Source organism: Miscanthus floridulus, chromosome 3 (assembly GCF_019320115.1).
Source record: "Miscanthus floridulus cultivar M001 chromosome 3, ASM1932011v1, whole genome shotgun sequence".
Lineage (NCBI taxonomy): Eukaryota > Viridiplantae > Streptophyta > Magnoliopsida > Poales > Poaceae > Miscanthus > Miscanthus floridulus.
Window position 1 is genome coordinate 84077649 of NC_089582.1, and position 23999 is coordinate 84101647.

General features: G+C 40.7%; 1 protein-coding gene and 1 pseudogene across 1 annotated transcript; both read left to right on the forward strand.

The window, feature by feature from the left end:
* Nucleotides 1-1371: 1371 nt before the first annotated feature.
* Nucleotides 1372-1978, forward strand: LOC136543956 (uncharacterized). The gene is made up of 3 exons (XM_066536266.1): nucleotides 1372-1467; nucleotides 1551-1732; nucleotides 1882-1978. Exons 1-3 carry the CDS (start codon nucleotides 1372-1374, stop codon nucleotides 1976-1978), a joined length of 375 nt encoding a protein of 124 aa, XP_066392363.1.
* Nucleotides 1979-7137: 5159 nt separating this feature from the next.
* On the forward strand, nucleotides 7138-8716 carry LOC136546012 (uncharacterized; annotated as a pseudogene).
* Nucleotides 8717-23999: the final 15283 nt, after the last annotated feature.

Sequence of the window (23999 nt, forward strand, 5' to 3'; positions counted from 1 at the left end):
ACTGCTAGACTGTGTGGCATCTGTTTGCTTCACATGTTTGACATCACACACATGTGGTGAATTAATGTGTGTCAAACTTTGAATTATGTGTTTGAAACATAATATGCTGAGTGTCATGTCGACTTTAATATTCTTTGATATATAATTAAAAAACATGGAAACAATGATTTATACACTTTGACCTGCTTAGTCCCTATATTAGAAAGTTGATCATAAGATCGGCAATTAATTTATCATTCAACGTTGTAATAATGTATGTAACGTTTGCTCATTGATTGGACATTTGCTCCCTGGTTCAAAGATTGATGCTCAATAAGCATCTACAAATGTTGGTAATGATGTCTTTTGTCTCCTTGATGAGCCTATTTCATCCATGTTTACAATATTTTCCCTTCTTATTTATAAACTTATATCTTCAAATAATTCTATAACATGGGATCACTATTCTTCATATCATACAGATCTAAATCATCAGTTGCAATCTGAGACCCAGAGGTTAAAACTCCTTAAGCTCGATATGCTTTGTGCCAATGGCACACACAATCCAAAGAGCTCGTAGATGGCAGGTTGGAGTGCTTCATCCACCAATGGTTTGCACCAACTGATGGATTCCCATGCGAATGATCTAATTAGCTCACACCACCTTCAAGCATAGGAACACACACCACAGATGCAGCCAGAACAACAACCACATCAAACTGTTGATGATGAGCTTATGGGTCAACCACAGCACCAATGGATGTTTTGATAATATTTATTTTTAGACATTTGATTTCTGGAAGAATACTTCATATTAAGAACTATTCTAGTAGGACTTTGTATGTGTGGGAATGATATTTATCCTTGCTAAGTCTTATTTCGTTGTTTTGAACTTATTTCAGTTGTTTATTGTAGTTCATCTATTGTATATATTTTCTTTAGGTTCGAACTTATTTTATTTAATTGTGTCTAATTTACTTTGATGGGTTATTTCATTTATCCCAGTGCACGGTCATTCTTTGTAATTACGTCTTCTCTGGGTTGTACCCGCTGCCAGCGGCATCGCAGCATTTCTCCACCTATATTTGTGGCGCCTCTTCCTGGGAGGACCACCATATTCTAGTCCTCTTCATCATGGTCAGCTGACCACGTACAGCCATCGTCGGACTTAGCGCTGCCTCCATTGCGGCCGAGCCTAGAAATACGACAGTATGGTCTGGTGCCTTTAGGACACTTATCACAGTATGGTCTGCCTAGCAGTAGCAGCATTCCCTAGAACTATCACGGTTCCGTGCCCATGTATTCCTAGTCGGAGGAGCAAGCGCGCTACAATAGCTAAGAGACCTGCTATCTCTGTGGTTATCTACTGTGAGCAGCAGCTATGACCAGAGCATGGGGAGCAGCGTCGCAGGCAGATGGGAAGCCATGCTGGCGTTGGCCAACAAGTTCGACATGATGAGCATTGGTGGCAGCAATAGTAGTGCTGGGGTAAAAATGCCCTAGAACTAAAGCTCCATATCTATGGAAAATTGCACTGCCACTGTCCCGGCTATGCCAAAGCTGATACTTAGGAGTATATGGACAGACCTGGGTTGCCACCACGGTCGCTAGCTCTTGGAGCTAGCGCTAGCAGCAGCATGTCACAAAGGGGCTGCACCAAGGAGCACTTCTTCTCTGAGGCCGGCATGGAGACGATCAATAAGGACAACCGACTCAAGGATCTCGTGAAAACAGATCGTAAGAGGGTCAAGAAGTACATTCGTATATGGATTTCCAATATCTCAAGTTCAATTTTGAAGTGGCCATGCATGTTGGGTATATATTTATCCAAGTGCTCAACCTTTTAGTTTTGCCTTTGATGTTCTTAATTTCCTCGATTTCAATTCTTGTATAAAATTGCAGGATTCTGCGTAACTGGGAATACGCAGCACAGCTGAAGGTGCAAAAGGCAAACCACATCCAAGACCTTCAGTGTCAGGCTGATGCACTAAAGATGTAGTGCAGGTCATTATCTCCACAAGTGCAGTCGCAGCAGGTTTGTATTATAGTTGTGTGCCGACCACAACATCCTGGAGAAATAACATTATTTCTCGAGTGACAATGTAGTTGTTGATATTTATATTATTTGTCTATCTAGGAGATGCTTGATAACCTCAGGACTGAGAACCACGAGGTGCAAATAAAGTTAAAGGGGCTGAATGAGCAAGCCAAATTTGAAACAAGGTGAGCTTGTTCGTTATTGCCTTGTAGTCAAGGGTTAATTCATTTAAGTTTAGATCTTGTAGTGTGTTAGATGATGGTATGCATGCTTTGCAAAAATATATACAATTCAATAGCTTAGAGTTCTTTAAGTTGATGAATGCATGATGGACGACTCTCCTCATCAAGTCGTTTAGTTTTTGGATTGCACGTATATAAGGTTTTATTTGCAGCGTGTTGTGTATAGAAAAAATGGGGCATTTCCTTGAGGCTCACTCTATCCTTCCCTTTACTTAGAGCTCCAACATAGCAAAAAACTAGATAGACACACGAGTATAAGGATGAGCAATCTCTTCGTGCGTATTTTCTTGGATGTTTATAATGTTTGTCATACGTTTAATTGTGGCATTGCTTTGTGGCTACTATTCTTAGATTTTTCAGTTTGTAGTTGAGTGTGTTGCAAATGTTTTTGTTACAATGGCTATTACATTTTTTGCATTAATCATTTATAAAATACTCTTGTTTGTTGCATTGCCCTAAACATAATGGCAACAACAATTCACACAACTAGAAACACAACCTATGCCAACAGGGAAGTATAATAGCTGACGGGCAGTTGGGGAAACCATGAATGGCCAATAGTTAACCTGTTATTGACGGTTACAAGCTTTCCCGTCGGTCTTTGTATTGAATAGCCGACGGTACAAACTATTCCCGAGCATTAGATGTCAATCAGTCGGGCACTACACTAGAAGGCCGAGAGGACAAATTAATTGCCAACGGTGTTAGTAACACCGTCGGTCTTTGTATTGAATAGCCGACGGTACAAACTATTCCCAAGCGTTAGATGCTGACTAGTCGGACACTGCACTAGAAGGCCGAGAGGGAAAATTAATTGCCAACAGTCTTAGTGAAACCGTCGGTCTTTGTATTGAATAGCCAACGGTACAAACTATTTCCGAGTGTTAGATGTCAACTAGTCGGGCACTGAACTAGAAAAGGACGAGGGGGCAAATTAATTACCAACGGTCTTAGTGAAACCGTTGGTCTTTGTATTAAATAGCCAACGGTACAAACTATTCACGAGCGTTAGATGTTGACCAGTCAGGCACTGCACTAGTAGACTAAGAGGGCAAATTAATTGCCAACTGTCTTAGTGAAACCGGTGGCAAATTGTTGTAATCCCCAACAGTCAGGTAAGGACGCTTGGCTATTGGGTGAACTATTACCGTTTTTTTGACTGCTGGCCTATGTATAGAATGACTAATAATTTAATTATTTCCCAGTATAAGCACACGGTAATTACTTGGAGGGGCTAACGTAACGCTCAAGTATTATAGGAACCGATTTGGATTTTTGTAACATGCTTTTGTTACTCTACTACTTCCTAAAAAAAATCGTCCACAGTGGCATAACCAATCTTCTCCGGTAAAAAAAATCATACACCGCACGCACAACTGTACAATTGGACTGGACTCCACCGCAAAAATAGGAAAGTACCCGACCGAAGAAAACTCCGGCTAAAAAACTGCGTCTCGAGGAATCCAAGCCGGACTATCCAAGGCCAAAACAAATCCTGGTAAAAAAAAAGGAAACAAACGGCAGAGATCAAATACGCTAACTCTGGAAATTACTCGATGAACAAAATCAAGTATGCTCCTATTAGTTAAGATTAGATATTTCGGACTATTAAAGATAATAGAGATAAATTAGGAGTCTGCTAGGATTCTGTATTCGGCTTATGTATATAGGCCTTATATATGTGTTGGTTCAATTAAAAAGTGAATTGTAAATCCAATTTCCCTTACCCCATCTACCTGTTTGCCTCGCTGGCTCCGCCGGCCACGACGTCAAAGCGCTTCTGAAATAAAATGGAGGAATCTATGTAAATCTTTTTGTAGCAGTCGTTATCAGTGATGGAAGCCTGCGGCGTGCATGTGCCATGCGTCAGCATTACCGCCGAGATGAAGCAGGTGGCTAAGGTAACTACAAGGAGTATTTAACTACTGGTGCTTGTCGTGATCGAATCTATCATCGTAGATATTTGTAAAAAAAATAGGACCCTAGTGCAACGCACAGGCATTTATCTAGTATTTCACATATGACTCATTGCCTATGTTAACTATATATTTCAAAATTTTCACGGTTGAGATTTAGGAGCCCATGTTCTTTTTTTATTATAGTTTTCTTCAAAGTAAACTAGTTTGACATTTCAAGCAATATTTGGTATATTGAAGTTTATATAGGGATATGTTCTTATACTCCCTCCGTTATTTTTTTAAATGTCACATTAGGTTTGTCGGAAGTCAAACATTGCTATCTTTGATCATTCATTTCAAAAAATTATTATAATTTTACAACCTATGAATTATATATTATGAAAGTATTTTTCATAGTGAATCTAAAAGAATAAATCCTATTATACCATGAACCTATATAATTTTTTTAAATCGATGTTCAAAGATATAAATATTTGAAAGACCTCTTATACTTTACACAACAAAACACTTTGATGATTCATTGTTCTTCTAAGAATAGCACTGAAAAACATAGATCATCCTCTCATGATGTTTATAACTATACCAAGTTCTTGGTGGTGCATAAAGCACAAGTGCAATTGTCAATGCACGATACAATTATTTCATTTATAATGTCCCTCTTCTACAGTGCCTTGTCTAACCTCATGGGTTGAGAACATGCACGTGCTTTATATGTAATATATAATATTAAAACATAACACTTGCTATAGGTCTACATTTTGATATCTGAATAAATTTAAACATAATTTTTGGTGACCTCATAATTTTAAAGTTACAGTAAGTACGTTCCTGCAATCATTAGTTTGTTTCCAGTATTTTTTCTTGGAAAAAAGAAATGACATGGAAGAACCTTACCTGAAAATAAGTGCAAAAAGTTCCAAAACCTTACTGTATTGGACACTCGAACCCAGGATGCATACTGTCCAAGCAAACCATTCTACCACTGGGCTACTGCTAGTATGTTTGATATGGTAAGAATATATTTATTTATTTCGAATCAAATGGAATATTATCCCGAGCCCGAAATCAGGACGACGAAAAGGCGGCAGACTAGCGATATAGTTTTAGCGCGAAACGAAGCCTATTTTCCCGCGGCCGCACCTAAAAACGCCACATATCCTGTAAATCTCTCCTCCACGTTCCCAAACGAATCGTCTCAGGTTTTATCGCCGCCCACTCCAATTGAATCGAAGGGTGATCATAGGGTGTGCAGCTGGTTGCCGAGACCCTCCTGCAGGAGGGGCGAAGCACATCTCGTTCCGCCCGCCGACACCGAGCACCCGCGGATTAAATCAATCAGCATCTGTGCCGCCACACATCTGATCTTCTTCTTAAGGTACAATGCGAACCCCTTTGCTGTCCTCTTTTGTGCCTTATGCTCCATGGTCAAGAACCCTACTGTTGTTCTTTGGATATCAATGATAGCTCTTTTTATTAGGTTTTGTATTCAATCTGCAATCTGCATTCATCTTTGTTTGACTATTGCTGCCTTGTTATTGGGGTTCAGTTAATTAATTGTGTTCTGAGATGGGCTAGACGGTTGGTGCTACACTAATAAGATGGAAAGTGAATTACTTGTGTAGACTGAACTGAATAGGAAGGGTAGAATCTGAGTGGTAGGAGTAGTTCTAATTATGCTATCTTGTTTGTGTATATTTCATAGTTGACAAGAGCAATGTCTAGACTGCTATCTTGTTAACATTCTGTTGTGTTCAATATTTAGTGTTCTGTGTGAAGCATGTCCTAATTTTTCTGAATATTAGTATGAATTGTGGATTTTGAATATGTGGTACTTTAGATGTACAATCTGATTATTAGCAATTAGGGAAATCTCAGGAGTTAGGTGATCATCCTTATATTGTAGTGTTTGTCTTGCATCATTGATAATTGATTTTCTATACTGGTTATTTCTCACTACATATTTTCTCTCTCGAATTAATTTTTTTGCTGCTCCAATCTTCTCTTTTAGTGTGCTGGTGTGCTAAGGTGCGGGTGACTGGAGATTGGGCGGGTGACCAGTGTTGGCGTGAACGCAAACTCAGAGAACTTAAGGTCTCGTTCTACTATTCATCTCTCTCCCTCCATCCCTCTCTGTGTGCAGCGGATTATTTTTCTTGTGGCACTATAATTATTTATGTGTGGGTGGAAAGTTGACTGCTTTGACACTATCTGAACCATGCATATATGAAAGTAACTTTATTTTTTTTCCTAAAGTGTGAATTCTAATATTTAGGTAGGTACGTTCCATGGGTGAGGATCGTAGTTGGATGTACAATGAGCGGAAAGGTAGCTTGTTTAGTCTAGTTTGGAAAGCTGGTTTGGACACCTTTCTAGACCATGCCTTTTCATTACCTGAAGCTGCTAAAGATGGGAGATCTAAGTGTCCATGTACTAAGTGTGATTGTCACCACAAGAGGAAAAGGGATGAAATGGAGATGCACTTATGCCGCAATGGTTTCCAGTTGGGGTATGAGAGATGGACTAGGCACGGGGAGTCTGATGTAAATGATCAAGCAGACAATGAATTTGTAGGTAGCTCAGATAGGATGAGTGAAATGCTATTTGATGCTATTGGAGCCGAAGGTGTCTGTCAGAGTGAGGAGCCAACTCAAGCAGCAAAGGAGTTATATGAGCTGCTAGAGGAAGTAGATAAACCACTGCATGACAAGACATCTCACTCCCGCCTATCCATTGTAGCATGACTTATGACTATAAAAACACAATATAATCTTTCTGAAGCCGGTTACAATGAAATAATGAATCTTTTACATGAAGTTATTGGAGATGAGGCTGCCAAGGATGTCCCTAAAAACTTTTATAGGTCTAAGAAGTTTGTGCATAGCCTAGGAATGCCTTATGTGAAGATTGATGCAGGCCCCAATGGATGCATGATATATTACAAAACTAACAAAGATAAAAAATGTTCCCACCAGGGTTCTTTAATGTAATGCAACATCTAATTGTGCATCTTCCATATGAGGCAAGGGTTGGCGGACCTGTGGCATTTCGCGGGATGTACCAACATGAGAGGTAATTATTAATTTTTCTAAATAAGTTAGTTCAGCTTGATTCAATTTTTTTTGTTATTATATCACTAAACATTGTAGTAATATTTTGCTAGGTACATGCATGACCCGGGCCTGAAAGTGCAGAACAAAGCTAGAGTTGAGGGTTCTATTGTAGAGGCTGAGATTGTGAAAGAGATAACTGACTTTTTTCTGGATATTTCGCTAACCATGTTCGTACTAGATGGGAAAAGGTTGATAGATACAACAGTAGGGGACCACACGTGAAGAATGATGGCTGCACTTTAGATGTTTTCCATTATCAAGGCACCCTTCATGGTAGGGGCATGCCTTGTGACCTCTCAGAACAAGAATTGAATGCAGTGAGGCTGGATATTTTGACCAATTGCTCTGTTGTTGATCGTTATCAAGAGTAAGTGATGCAAATAACAATTTTTTACTGTTCTAGCAGAGGTTCTATAACTTGTATATATTTGTAGGGCATTTATGGAAAAGAAGTGTGCTAATAACCCTAGGTTGTCAGTGGAGGTCCTTGACAAAATGATGACAGATGAATTTGTGGATTGGTTTTAAGAAAACTATAAGGACATATTACCTTAGCCATATTTCATGAACACATGTATATATATATTCTAACAGACTTATTTATTTTTATATTGTAGAAAGGATACCGATGCAGATGAAGACTTGTAGAATTTAGCCAATGGATGCAAATCTAGAGTACTATCATATAGCTCGTATCATGTTAATGGCTATAGGTTCAGGTCAGAGCGATATGAAAACTCCTGTGCAAAGCTGACCACAGTGAACACGGGGGTTTGTTTGACATCATTCACCTCAGATGATCAATAACTTGACTATTATGGTGTACTTGAGGACATTATCAAACTTTCTTTTAATGCTGGTAGAAAAATTGAAATGGTTCTCTTATAGTGCTGCTGGTTTGATCCAATTTCTGGTCTTAGATCTGAACCAAAATTAGGTTTGGTGCACGTCAAGCCATCTTCAAGGCTGGTGAATTTTGAACCCTTTGCCATGGCTCACCAAGCCACACTAGTATACTACTTGCAGTACTCATCTCTAAGGCGTGATTTGTGTGATTGGTCTGTTGTTTACAAGATCCAACCAAGGACCTTAACCAACCTTGACACAGTAGATGCACATGAGCCACCTATTACAGATGTATTTTTCCATGAAGATGAGCTAAAGGGAAGCTTCTCCATTGATGTTGATGGCTTGTTTGATGATGTAACTGTGTCTTCAGAGGCCTTGGATGATGTCCTTGGTCCCCAAGATATTGAAACTATAGAAAAGCAAAACAACACTGAGGATCCATTGGATGACATTTCTTATCATGGGAGTAGTAGTGACGAAGAGCAACAAATAGTTGAAGAAAATAGCGACTTGGAAGACATTGACGAGGATGAGGAAACCACGGATGATTCCTTAGAATTTGATTATGATGATTATTGAATCCTTATTTTTAATATGTACATTAGTATCTTATTATTTAGCTTTCATATTGAACTAGAAATATGTCTTCCCAATCTGAAATATGGTGCATCCTTGTTTGACTGATGATTTACTTCACTTATTTTACTTATGTATCCCCTAATTTTATTGGTGCCTACTCGTTCTGTTTAATAAACATTTTATGCAACATACTTATTGCCATGTATGAAGCAGGATGAGTGGCTGCTTGAAGCACAGACCTGTGTCATCATCAAGGTTAGTGTGTTCCACATCAGTTGCTGCAAGAGAAAATAATGGATTGGCTTCAGCAAGTCAGCAAGCTATTGAGAAAAAAAATACTCGATCAAGGACTGATAGCGGTGAAAGACTTCCAGAAAGAGAAAGACCCACGATCAAGGCTATTGGAGACTAAGTAACATTGTAGCTGCTTTAATTTATATAATTATGTGTCCATATTATATCTATCGCTTGTGTATTAACAAAGACTATTGTCTCAGTATTTTGTGTTCAAGTGTTCATTGTTCAGATTAATTTTTAGCAAGTACAGTTTGTCCATGATAGAGAACAATGTCATGTCATTAGTGCACTAGCTTGCTTGTAGATAGTTGGATGCACCAGCATATTTATTTAAAGAGCTTGCAAAGACTAAATAAAGAATGTTGTATTTTTAACTTTCCACATTTCTGTAAGGTAGGAGTTTTCAGTACTGACCGGTTCCATGATGTTTTGCTTACTTTAACATTTCACTTATGTATTTTATATCTTTTATCCCTATATGATGATGTCGTTTGATTTAATATAAAATTATTCGACACTAGTGAAGGGTCGAGATGGCGGACTAGAGGGGGGTGAATAGTCTTTTCTAAAACTTAATCGCGTCGGCTAACCGATACAAATGCGGAATTAAAACTATCAGTCTAGCCAAGACTATACCCCACTATATATGTTCACTAGCACCTTGCAAAGATAACAATTATGCAACAAAGGTGTCGGGCTAGTTAGAGCTCACCTAACCAATTCTAGGAGCAAGGTTACACAAACCTATGCCACTAGTACTTTAAGCAACAAGGGAGCTCCTACACATGCTAGTAAGCAAGAGCACAAAGCTAACGATGCTCACTAGCAATGCTCAATAACAAGGCAACCAATGCCTAATTAGAGAGCGCAAATACTTAGCTACACAAACTAAGCAATGTGACTAACAAGGTTACTAAAACCAAATTAGCCACACAAGGGAGCTACTTCTATGCTACACAAGCAAGAAGGTAATTAGCAAGCTACATAAGCTATCTAATTATAAGAGCAACTACACAAGCTTAATATGTATAAAAGTAATTGCAAGCTTGTGTAATGGGGATGCAAACCAACGGGAAGAACAAGGTTGACACGATGATTTTTCTCCCGTGGTTCACATGTTTGCCAACACGCTAGTCCCCGTTGTGTCGACCGCTCACTTGGTGGTTCGGCGGCTAATTAGCATCACCCGCTAAGCCCGCATGTCGGGCGCCGCAAGAACCTACCCCGGAAGTGAGGGTAGCTCAATGACACGCTTTACTAGAGTTGCTCTTCGTGGCTCCCGTGGGGCGAGCATAATGCCCCTCACAAGCACTTTTCCAGAGCGCCGCACAAGCTTCTTGCGCGCTTCGACGGAGACCACCACCAAGCCGTCTAGGAGGTGGCAACCTCCAAGAGTAACAAGCACCACCAGCTTACAACTCGATCACCTAGTGCCACTCGATAAAACCTTACGATGCAATCACACTAGAATCGCTCACTCACACAATCGGATGATCGCTATCAAGTATGTGTGAGATGGAGGGCTCCTAAGCACTCTCAAGCATGGACACAAAGTCCCCCAAGGTGCTCCACACCAGCCATGGCCGAAGGCCACTTCTATTTATAGCCCCAAGGGCTAAACTAGCCGTTACCCCTTCACTGGGCAAAAATCAGGCCGACCGGACGCTGGACCTCAGTGTCTGGTCGCCCGCAGATGGCCACGTGTCCCAGTTCCAACGGTCACTTGACTTGACCGGACACAGCAGCTTTCAACTGACCGGACGCTGAACCCCCAGCGTCCGATCATTTCCAGTAAGGTACCAACCTTGACCGGATGCGTCCGGTCACACTTGATCGGACGCAGCCAGCGTTCGGTCACACTCTAGCTTCTGCATCACCGTACGTCAGCCTGATCGGACGTAGCCTGCCAGCGTCCGGTGCTTTTAGACCCAGCGTCCGATCAGTTGACCGACGCCAGCGTCTTCACGACCAACTCGTTTTCACTTCTAACTTCATCACCCTTGCTCCAATGTGCTAACCACAATAATTTGCATCTGGCGTAATAGAAAATAGGCATTCTATTTTCCTGAAAGCACCGAATCCTAAACCTGGTCTCACCTCTACAAACACCACCTCCTTTGTAAATGTGCCAACATCACCAAGTGTACACCACCATGTGTATGTGTGTTAGCATTTTCACAATCATTTCCTAAAGGATGTTAGCCACTCAACTTACCACGCCACTCGATCCTAGCGACAATGCAAAGTCAGATCACTCAAGTGGCACTAGATGACCGATATGCAAACAAGTTTGCCCCTCTTGATAGTACGGCCATCTATCCTAAACCCGGTCATAAACTTCTCTACACACCTATGACCGGTAAAATGAAATGCCTTAGGTTATACCTTTGCCTTGCGCATTCCATTCCATCTCCTTCAATGTCGATGCAACACATGCACCAACACGATCAACAATGATATGATCCACTTCATATCATCACATGATCATATTGGTTCATCGATCTTGACTCTACTTGCTCTTCACCGTTGCCATCGTCCATCGGCGCCAAGTCTTGCTCAAGCTTCACCGCCACGTGGTCCATCACTCCAAAGCCTTCGACTTGCCCTTCACGCTTGCAACTGGTCCATCAAGCCAAGTCTTGTCTTGATCTTCTCCACCTTGATCACATGACTCAATGTCATGTCTCATGTGCATTTAAGCTCCTTCATCATCACATGTGTGAGCTTTGCAACATTTCCAAGCCATTTTCACCTTCATGGCATATGTTGCTCACACACATATACCTGTGGACTAATCACCTGTGTATCTCACATAAACACAATTAGTCCACCTAAGTTGTCACTCAATTACCAAAACCAAACAAGGACCTTTCAACTGGGAAGTGCATCCTTATCAAAGTTCTCGCAAACCCCCAACAGTAATTGGTGCTCTAGTTCGCGAGATGTATCCTGATTTTGTTGATACAATAAATGGGATGAAGCCAGTGCTAACATGGGAAGATTTCAAGAAGACTACCATAGCTGGGGTATCAACTGATAAGAGAGTATTGGAAGAGTTCTGGGTATGTGCTACATGTGCATAATAACTACAGCTTACTGACTAGCTTTGCTATTGTTTAAAAGTTATCTCAACTGCAACTTACTATAAATAATATGGCAGTGGCATTTCAAGTGTCTTCCAGAAGATAGAGCTGAGGCAGATGCTGTCTTGGAATTAAAATTTAAAAACATGGTGCCTAAGATGTTGAGTGAAGAGAAGCGGGCTCTCACAAAGAAACTATATAAGGATGGTAATGTGCCCCTAGAAGATGTAGATGAATATGGAAATCATTGGCCAACAAAAGAAGCACTTATATATGTTAAACCAAGAGACTTTACAACCAATGAAGGTTGGGCTTTGCTATGTGAGCACTGGAGTACATCAAAATTTAGAAAGTCATCCTTAAAGGCAAGGCAAAATCACCTAGCTGGAGATAATGGCGTATACCATCGTAGTGGCTCAAGAAGCTTACCAGCAATACGTCAATGGCTGGTAAGAACCCAAACCAAAAAGTTGTGACTTCATGAACTACTGATGTACAATGTTCAATACATGTCAAAGCATACTTACACTTTAATTGCAGGCACTAAAAACTGGCGTTGACCCTGGAATTGGTGGCACTTGGCTGCATAATCATGAATTGAATCCAGGGACAAATGATGGCAGGTTGTGCAACCAGAATGCTGCTGATAAATGGGTAAGTGTTGGATTATTTAGCTAATAGCTCTTGTAGTTGTCTTGTTACTGAACCTCAGCTTTTCCATGTTTTTTTGGAAAAGGCACAATATGAGGAAGGAATGGAAAAAAAGTATGGCACAAATTGGAAAATTGAGCATCCTGAATTAGATGCAAGTGTCATTTATGAGTGTGCAGGTAGAATGCCACATGGTAAGCTAGGAATTGGTGATGGGGCAATTAGTATTGCTGAGAAGGAAGCAATCAAGACAAGGAAAAGAAGTGCACAACCATATGTTTCTGCTAAAGAGAAGTGACTTGAAAGAGAAAATCTGCTATTGCGAAAAGAATATAGCAACCTTGAACATGTTGTGCGGGTAATTATTGTTAGAATAAATATATGCGTACAAATAAATACCTATGGCTAACCATGAAGTTTTAACAGGCACTTGTTGCTAAACAAGGAATGGACTTTGATGCATTAGCTCAGGAAACTGCAACTAACTTGGTAAGTTTTTACCAGCTACCTCACAGAGCACAAATTATTATAATGAACTCAAGCATCACTCTAGTTGATTTAGATTTGAATTTTATTTTTCCCACCTCAATTCATTGCAAAACTGACCTTCAAAGTATAAACTAATATATGCATGACATGCAGCCTACTTCTAAATCTGAGGTTGCATTCGCTAGAGAGCATGAGAAAATTGTTCCTAATGCATCTGATCATGTAAGTATTAAGTGTGTCCAAATATATCCGTGCCATACCTGAAATTATTGCAAAATCTATCTTATATATATTCAAGCTGGTTCATATGCTTATAAAAATAATTTTATAACTTCTGTAGGATAACATTGGTAGAGCAGACTATAGTGGTGAGGAAAATATTGGTGGAGCAGACCATAGTGGTGAGGAAAATGAAGATGACATCTATGATTATGATGATGAAGGATACCATTCCAAAGATGATGGCCAAAATTACGAGAACAATGGTGAAGACTTTTTCGATGATGATGCTTCCTGGTGATGAAAAGAGATTATATGCAACATATGCAGTGTGGCACTTTTAAGTAGTTTTTCTTATGCCTTGTGAACAGCAGAGCAGTATCTTAGTCAAGTATTTTAATTTGAACATTAATTTGTGTAATGTTGAAGAATGTTCTTAGAAACTTTCAGAATGTCTAGACCGTACCTTTCAATATTAAAGAGCTGGTTATGAAATGTCATGAATTGTGAATGTTCAACATTTGTAATTGATCTTCCTGGTTACATATATGAATTATTTACGACTATAAAAAATATCCCAAGCAATATCGAATGATGGATTATAATAAAACAGCTTCATCTCTATATTGCCGATGGTTTAATAGTTTTAGCCGGTGGGAAACCAAAACTTTCACATATATATTATACTGTGAGTATTTAATTCTAGACGGTTAATAAACACTGTTGCTAATATGTTTCCCCGATGGGTTAAAAACTGTCATGCAACAAATCCCTGAGCGGATATGTTTCCCGATGGGTTTAAAAAAACTATCAAGCAACAAATCCCTGACTGGATATGTTTCCCGATGGGTTTAAAAAAATTGTCAAGCAACAAATCCCCGACCGAGAAACACTCGACAATTCATGTCGGACCAAAGGCCGAATGACGTGTTTACCAACTAATTATCAAGCGTCAACTGTCGAAAACATACAGTCAGCCATACAATAACTAACTACCGATCGGTAAAAGTGGGAATGCCCGAACAACGATGCCCGACGGGAGCTTCCCGACAGTATACGCTCGGCAACTGTACTTCCTGATGGTACAAATTAATGGCCGACGGTTTAATAACCGTCGGCCATTCTTGCGCCTCTAGTAGTGTCAATAAACTCTATTTCAAGTTTTTTGCAAAGATCAGCGGCCCCTCAATATGTCAAAAGGATTAGGGGGGAGGGGACTTATATGGACAACACAGATTTATATTATAGTGTCACAAATACTTACAATAGTAAGTTACAATATTTTTAGAACTATATATATTTTAGCTGATGTGTTATTGTTTATCATTTTTTTAAATCAAGTTATTTTAATCTCCCTTGATCAGCTTGAAGTGATAGACTTATTAGTGAATTCAAATGATATAGCGCTAACACTGCTAGACTGTGTGGCATCTGTTTGCTTCACATGTTTGACATCACACACATGTGGTCAATTAATGTGTGTCAAACTTTGAATTATGTGTTTGAAACATAATATGCTGAGTGTCATGTCGACTTTAATATTCTTTGATATATAATTAAAAAACATGCAAACAATGATTTATACACTTTGACCTGCTTAGTCCCTATATTAGAAATGTTGATCATAAGATCTGCAATTAATTTATCATTCAACGTTGTAATAATGTATGTAAGGTTTATTCATTGATTGGACATTTGCTCCCTGGTTCAAAGATTGATACTCAATAAGCATCTACAAATGTTGGTAATGATATCTTTTGTCTCCTTGATGAGCCTATTTCATCCATGTTTACAATATTTTCCCTTCTTATTTATAAACATATATCTTCAAATAATTCTATAACATGGGATCACTATTCTTCATATCATATAGATCTAAATCATCAGTTGCAATCTGAGACCCAGAGGTTAAAACTCCTTAAGCTCGATATGCTTTGTTCCAATGGCACACACAATCCAAAGAGCTCGCAGATGGCAGGTTGGAGTGCTTCATCCACCAATGGTTTGCACCAACTAATGGATTCCTATGCGAATGATCTAATTAGCTCACACCACCTTCAAGCATAGGAACTCACACCACAGATGCAGCTAGAACAACAACCACATCAAACTATTGATGATGAGCTTATGGGTCAACCACAGCAGCCATGGTAGTTTTGATAATATTTATTTTTAGACATTTGATTTCTAGAAGCATACTTCATATTAAGAACTATTCTAGTAGGACTTTGTATGTGTGGGAATGATATTTGTCCTTGCTAAGTCTTATTTCGTTGTTTTGAACTTATTTCAGTTGTTTATTGTAGTTCATCTATTGTATATATTTTCTTTAGGTTGGAACTTATTTTATTTAATTGTGTCTAATTTACTTTGATGGGTTATTGCATTTATCCCAGTGCACGGTCATTCTTTATAATTACATCTTCTCTGGGTTGTACCCGCTGCCAGCGGCATCGTGGGATTTCTCCACCTATATTTGTGGCGCCTCTTCCTAGCGGGACCACCATTTTCTAGTCCTCTTCATCATGGTCGGCTGACCATGTACAGCCATCGTCGGACTCAGAGCTACCTCCATTGCGGCCGAGCCTAGAAATATGACAGTATGGTCTGCTGCCTTTAGGACACTTATCACAGTATGGTCTGCCTAGCAGTAGCAGCATTCCCTAGAACTATCACGGTTCTGTGGCCATGTACTCCAAGTCGGAGGAGCAAGCGTGCTACAACAGCTGAGAGACCTGCTATCTCTGTGGTCATCTACTGTGAGCAGCAGTTGTGACCAGAGCATGGGGAGCAGCATCGCAGGCAGTTGGGCAGCCATGCTGGCTTTGGCCAACAAATTCGACATGATGAGCATTGGTGGCAGCAACACTAGTGCTGGGGTAAAAATGCCCTAGAACTACAGCTCCATATCTATGGAAAATTGCACTGCTGCTGTCCCAACCATGCCAAAGCTGATACTTAGGAGTATATGGACAGACCTGGGTTGCCACCGCGGTCGCTAGCTCTTGGAGCTAGCGCTACCAGCAGCATGTCACAAAGGGGCTGCACCAAGGAGCACTTCTTCCCTAAGGCCGACATGCAGACGATCAAAAAGGACAACCGACTCAAGGATCTCGTGAAAACCGATCCTAAGAGAGCCAAGAAATACGTTCGTATATGGATTTCCAATATCTCAAGTTCAATTTTGAAGTGGCCATGCATGTGGGGTATATATTTATCCAAGTGCTCAACCTTTTAGTTTTGCCTCTGATGTTCTTAATTTCCTCGATTTCAATTCTTGTATAAAATTGTAGGATTCTTTGTAACCGGGAATACGCGGCACAGCTGAAGGTGCAAAAGGCAAACCACATCCAAGACCTTCAACCCTGGGCTAATGCACTAAAGATGTAGTTTAGGTCATTAACTCCACAAGTGAAGTCACAACAGGTTTGTATTATAGTTGTGTGCCGACCACAACTTCCAGGAAAAACAACATTATTTCTCGAGTGACAATGTAGTTGTTGATATTTATATTATTTGTCTATCCAGGAGATGCTTGATAACCTCAGGACTAAGAACCGCGAGGTGCAAATAAAGTTAAAGGGGCTGAATGAGCAAGCCAAATTTGAAACAAGGTGAGCTTGTTCGTTATTGCCTTGTAGTCTAGGGTTAATTCATTTAAGTTTAGATCTTGTAGTGTGTTAGATGATGGTATGCATGCTTTGCAAAAATATATACAATTCAATAGCTTAGAGTTCTTTAAGTTGATGAATGCATGATGGACGACTCTCCTCATCAAGTCGTTTAGTTTTTGGATTGCAGGTATATAAGGTTTTATTTGCAGCGTGTTGTGTATAGAAAAAATGGGGCATTTCCTTGAGGCTCACTCTGTCCTTCCCTTTACTTGGAGCTCCAACACAGCAAAAAACTAGATAGACACACGGGTATAAGGATGAGCAATCTCTCCGTCCATATTTTCTTGGATGTTTATAATGTTTGTCATACATTTAATTGTGGCATCATTTTGTGGCTACTATTCTTAGAACTTCCAATTTGTAGTTGAGTGTGTTGCAAATGTTTTTGTTACAATGGCTATTACATTTTTTGCATTAATCATTTATAAAATACTCTTGTTTGTTGCATTGCCCTAAACATAATGGCAACAACAATTCAATAAATTCTATTTCAAGTTTTCTGCAAAGATCAGTAGCCCCTCAATATGTCAAAAGGATTAGGGTGGAGGCAGCTTATATGGACAACATAGATTTATATTATAGTGTCACAAATACTTACAATAGTAAGTTACTGTAACACCCTAAAATTTGCAATATTTTAAAATAGTGGATATTGATTTGTTATGCATTTTTATGGGCATTTGAATTTAGGAAAGTAATAATTTTATTAAATTAAAATCAAATGTAGGTTCACAATCATGTGTGTGCATCCATGCTGTTGCATATCTTTTTGTACTACTCGATTTGAAATCATATTCCAAGTTAAATTGATTTTGCATTCAAAATTGATTTTGAAATTGTCTTAGAAAATTTTGAAAAAAAAGAAAACGAGTTCCCCTTTCTCCCCTTCCTTTCGGCCTGGTTGGCCTGCTTCTGTCGTGGCTGCTCCTCCTACCGGCCCTGTCGGCCTGCCTCACTCGAGGCCCGCTCTTCCCTCCCCACAGGCCATCGTTATCCTTCTCTTCATGCATCGTGGCCTTTCCTTCACGTGGCCCAGCCGAGCACCCGGCCTAGGTCACGCTGCGCCCCGCGCCTCCCTTCCCGTAGCGGCCCAACAAGGCAGCTGACCTAGCTCCGTGCGCCATGCCGTGTCTCTATCCCGCTGATGCATCGGGCCCGCTAGTCAGGCGCTCCGTCTTCTTCCCCATGCTATAACCAAGCCGGAGACCACCACTCCGACGCCCGTGTCCGGCTCTGCAACGCCCTATGCCGTGCCACCTAAGTCGCCTTGACCCCCATAAATACCGCTCGTGCCGTTGCCTCCTTATCCTGCCTCACAGCAAGCTTTCCACCTCGCCAAAGAGCTCGCAGCCGCCTCGCCCTAGTGCCGCCGCAAGCTTGGAGTGCCACCACTGTTTCGCCGAGCGCCGCGCAACTATCATCGCTTCCCGTCTGATCTTTTCAGCTCCGATGAGATCCCCATCCCCTCTGCTCTTTCCTAGTGTTTCCTGTTCATCAAATCATGCACCATAGACTGAAAACCAAAAGCTCTGGTGAGCCAGCCATGGTGCTGCCACCAAATACCTCACCGCCAACCTATTCCAGCAGCCATGCTTTCTCCCCCCCCTGATTGCATCTCGGCCGTCCATCTCTAATCCAACGGCCGTGGCTGACCGGTACCCCTTCGCTGTGAGTTTTTCAAACACACCCTTATAATTATCTGAGACTTAACCCATAGTCCAAAGCGTGTTTTTAGATTCTGTTTTCTTCTTTTGAAAGCGTATTTTGCTTCGGGTAGATCTAAAATACGTTTTTAGCTATTTATAGTTTTGCCACTAGATTTATTTTAGCCATAAAATCTCTGTTTTAATTCCGATTTGATCCGTTCAAGTTGTGTTAGGTTCATAATTAAGTAATCTACATGTTTATACTACTGTTAAGTAGGTTTTCAACTTTTAAAATTTGATGTTAGATTTAATCTATTATTTTACTATAGGAAATCTTGTTTAATTCACAACTTCTTCGTTTTAGCTCAGATTTTTGTGATCTTCATGTTTGTGTGTTCATAGCGAGACGTAGATTCATTTTCCAAACTTTTCATCTTGATTTTATGTTGTTGGTGTACTGTTCTAATCTATAGCTTTGTTTGCTATGCATGACTGCTCCTAGATGCTTGTATGTAGATGTGTTATTGAGTATAGGCGGTGAGCAATTCATGGGAGATCAAGGATACTACTTTGACGTGCAGGACCAGCAGGAGTACTTTGCTCAAGGCAAGTATAGCATGGGATTTTCCTTGTTGTCCTATACACCTTTAATCATTTAATTCATACTGCATGTGTCTACCTTGACTACCACTAAGGATATACTAGTCTTTTGTACTTATACCTTTGATTCCTATGGGGTATTGCATTGGGTAGCTTTGCTAGTGCTCAACTACAACCATGATCTTATAACTTGACTAATGGTATATGCAATAAACATTAAAATATGACTTTTTAGCAACTTAGAAATAGGGGGCTGGAGTGTTTAGCTACTTTCTAAATGCTTCAGATTCCTCTCCCTAAGGACTTATCTGTAAGTGATCATCCGAGACTTATAGTACAACCATGAGGACTACATGGCTCAGGTCTTAGTCTAGTACCTTGCTCTTTCTAGTTTGTAGCAATTTACCGAAAGGGCAAGAGGGGCATACCAGGCTAGGTATGGGCCTCATCCCCAGGGTGTGTACTATGCTGCGTGTATTAGTGCCACTTTTGAAGATGACTCCATAACACTTGGGAGATGGAATCCTTAGTGGCTGCTCCTTATTAGAACGACTGGGGAAAAGCTTCATAGTGTACCCTGCCTGCTTACCTTGGAAGTGTTTTGGGTGTTATAAACCCGGGCATATGGGTAACATGACTCATGGTGAAAGTGTACAACCTCTGCAGAGTGTAAAACAGTTTTAACAACCGTGCTCATAGTCACGAGCGGCCTTGGAACCCTAATGGAATAGGTGAACTCTAAGTATTATCTATTTATGCTATTCATTACTCATGCTTACATTGATCATGTGTTTTGCATTGGGAATTGAAACAACTTGTTGCTACTCTTATGTTAAAATTGTGACAACTAAAAGCTGAATGCTGTTAAACCTGTGTCAAGCCTTTTGAGCCTCATGAACCCCATGTTACACTTGTTGAGTACGACATGTACTTACGCTTGTTTATTTTCATTATTTGGATAAAAATCCTAGATGGGTAACAGATGGCTATGGGTATGATGATTTCCTGAGGACTTCTAGACTTGTGGTCAACTAGTCGACATCCCTGTGAAATGGAGCTTTCATGAGAGACCTTTTTGTTATACTTCTACTATATCTATGTGAAGACTCTGTCTTAATATTCATGATGTAATAAATAGTTATGATGATACTATTCATAATTTGTCGGCTTATGTGTGTGACTAATCTTTGGGCGCACATAAGATTTTGCATCCCATTTTATCCTTAAAATTGGGTGTGACAGATTGGTATCAGAGCTGTGTTGACTGTTGGACGCAAGCCTAGTTAGCAATGGTCATTCTATCTTCTTTTGCTTCACTCATTTCATGCTTTTTATCTCACCCTTGTTATTTGCTAAAGTTTTATGCTTCTTTTGCCTTATTCTATTATGAAAATTATTGCTTCTAATCTAATCTAACTAAATCTAATTCTGTAGATGCCTTGTGCCAGTAAGACTGCTTGCATCAGCACCGGAGGTTACTACCCACCTTGTGGTTTGTCCATGGAGCCTGAGGAGGAGGAACCCCAGGAACAAGAATTTGATTCGCCAACACCTGTACCTATGCCTAAGCCAGTCCAGGAGGAACCCGAAGAAGTTGAGGTCGTCCAACTGTCTAACGATGATGATGAGGAAGACGTCGATGAAGAGGATGAGCCAATCCCTCCCCTAGGGTGGACGACAAAGGTTTGGTATAAGCCAGGATGTGAATCCTCCATTTCACACCACGGACTCATGAGCATGCTTTAGACCTACTACGGTGACTGGGATGCAGCTGTGAAGTACATCTACGAAGAACATACGCACCCTCTAGAAGACACCTATTGGAAGACTAGGGTGTGCATCTCCATCAAGGATGAACAGAAGGGCGCATATTAGCTAGATTCAAACTATGCGCATCATGCTCACTGTGCTACCATGGAGGACAGCATAGAAGATGCAGCCGCTGAAGCTTGCATAGGCCTCCGCGGTCGTCGATTCGAGGATATGAAGAATGACCAATATGGATTCCTTCCTTACCAACACCCGGAATTGGGATGGGCAATAATGGACCCACAGGGCATGGATCCAACAACCCAAGTAATGGTACACTTTGGCTATGAGTCCATAGCAAAGATTCACCAACTGGAGGATCAGATGAAGGCACAGCAGAAAACCATTAAGAGGCATCGACAGGTGATAGATGAACAAAGGGTGTGCCTCAACTTACCAAAGATGTACGAGAAGGTTCCCCATAAGCCTCGCCCATAGATGTTGGAGTCCCTTTTATGTAATAAAACGATAGTAGAATGAGTCAAGTTGAGTCTAGTCGAGTCTATTAGTGTGGTGTGAACATTGGTGTGCCTAGCTGATTTGTTATTGTGTTTATGTGTGAGTTGGATTTTTGTAATGAGTGCTGGAACTTTGTGGGCATGTCCGCAAGTTCCATATTTAAGAATATCAAAGTTTGGGTCAATAAATAAATAGTTGGGTTTGGTATATCTTGTTCTCTCGGAATCGGTTTTTTCGGAGCAGTCAGCCTTTATCTTAATGTCAATTAAAATATACTTGACCAAAAAGTATGAAATTTTTATGGGAATAACTAGACTTAAGTATCTTTCCAATTCCTCTAGAATCACCCTCATATCTGATCTGGTTTGTGAGATATCGCTGTTTCAAGATAAAGTTTCTGTGCAGTCTGGAATCTGGAAACAGTTTCGGTTGTATCCTGTTTTTGAGTAACCTAACAACAGAATCTGGGAATGTGGTCTGAATAAAAGCTGTAGATAATTTCTTAAGCTTTAGAACCATATAAAGTATGCCTCTTTTGGATATCTGGACCTCGAGATATGACTGTTTTACCGAGCTGCTGATGTTGAGACTCGTCCAGAAAATTTTCAGAATATAGTCTAACTTGGAAATTCCTAAATTTTGAATATTTGTGTTGGATGGCAGATGTCTAGAAGAGGAAGAGGCCAAGGTTGTGGAGGTGTTCCCCCACATCCACCACCACCACCGCCACCAACAATTGAGCAACTTCTAGCAGTGCAGACACAGCTCATGCAAGCATTGGTACAGAATCAGCAGAACCAACAGGTTGGTGGAGCACCACGTGACAAGCATGGTGAATTCTTGAAGGGCTGTCCCCCGGTGTTCTCCCATGCCACAGATCCACTGGAAGCAGATGATTGACTTCATGCAGTGGAGAAGCAACTCAACATAGCGCAATGTGATGATCATCAGAAAGTGTTGTACGCTTCAGGACAGCTCTAGGGAGAAGCTCAAGACTGGTGGGAGTCATTCAAGTATGGACGTCCCGCTAATGCTCCTCCTGTCACCTGGCAAGAGTTTAGAGAGAATTTCAGATCTTACCACATACCAAGGGACTGATAGAGCTCAAGAAGGAGGAATTCAAAGCTCTGAAGCAGGGATCCATGTCTGTGGTAGAGTATCGTGATAAGTTTGCTCAGCTGTCACGTTATGCTCTGAATGAGGTGGCTGATGATGCTGATAAGCAATGCCATTTTCTCAAGGGTCTATATGATGGTCTGCAACTCCAGATTATGTCCAATACATACCCCTACTTTCAGACGCTGGTGTATCGCGCCATTGTTATTGACAATAAGAGCAAAGAAATGGAGGCCAAGAAGAGGAGGCTTTAGGGATAGGCCTCTAGGAGTAATACTCATCTGCACACCAATCCTCAGCAAGGCTTCTAGCAGAGGTTCCAGGGACCACCCAATCAGTGGAATCATGGTCAGTACCCTCAGTGCAACCCAAACCAGTAGTAGAATGGCAATCAACTTACTCAGCAGCAGAGTGGTCAGCAGACACCATGATAGGGAACACCCAACAACACTCCCATGAAGACCAGTTCACCTAGTACTCCCAACGTATGCTATCGTTGTGGAGAAGTTGGGCATTATGCTAACCATTGCCCTAGGAAGTAGAATCAGCAGACACCCTAGGGTCCGCAGAGTAATCAGAAGGGAACACCGTAGAAGCCAGCACCCAACACAGGAAAGGTGAACCATGTGTCTACTGAGACAGCACTGGTGGAACAAGAAGTCATGCTCAGTACGTTCAATGTCAACTCAACCCCTGCCATAGTTCTTTTCAATTTTGGAGCTTTGCATTCATTCATATCACAAGCATTTGTTAAAAACCATAGCATACCATTATGTGCCATGCAAAATCCCATATTAGTAAACTCACCGGGAGGAAGTGTGCAAGCTTCATATCATTGTCTTTTGACTAGTCTATTCTTAAGGGGGTAGAGTTCAAAGTGAGCCCCATTGTGTTGAGAGCATTGGTATTGATGTGATTCTAGGTATGGATTGGATGATGCAACAACAAGCAGTGATTTAGTGTAAGGAGAAGGTAGTTGTTGTGACCGCACTGAATGGGGAAAGAATCAGTGTTGATGTGGTAGTACAAGCACAGCCGACAGCCACAGTGAACCAGCTTGATGATAGCAGCAACAAGGAGGACTCAGAGGTGGTTAAATTTCCAGATGTGTTCCCCGATGACTTGCTAGGTATGCCACCTAACCGTGACATTGAGTTTATTATTGAATTATTACTTGGAACTGCACCTATAGCTAAGCGTCCATATAGAATGGGGGTTAACGAACAAGAGGAACTTAAGA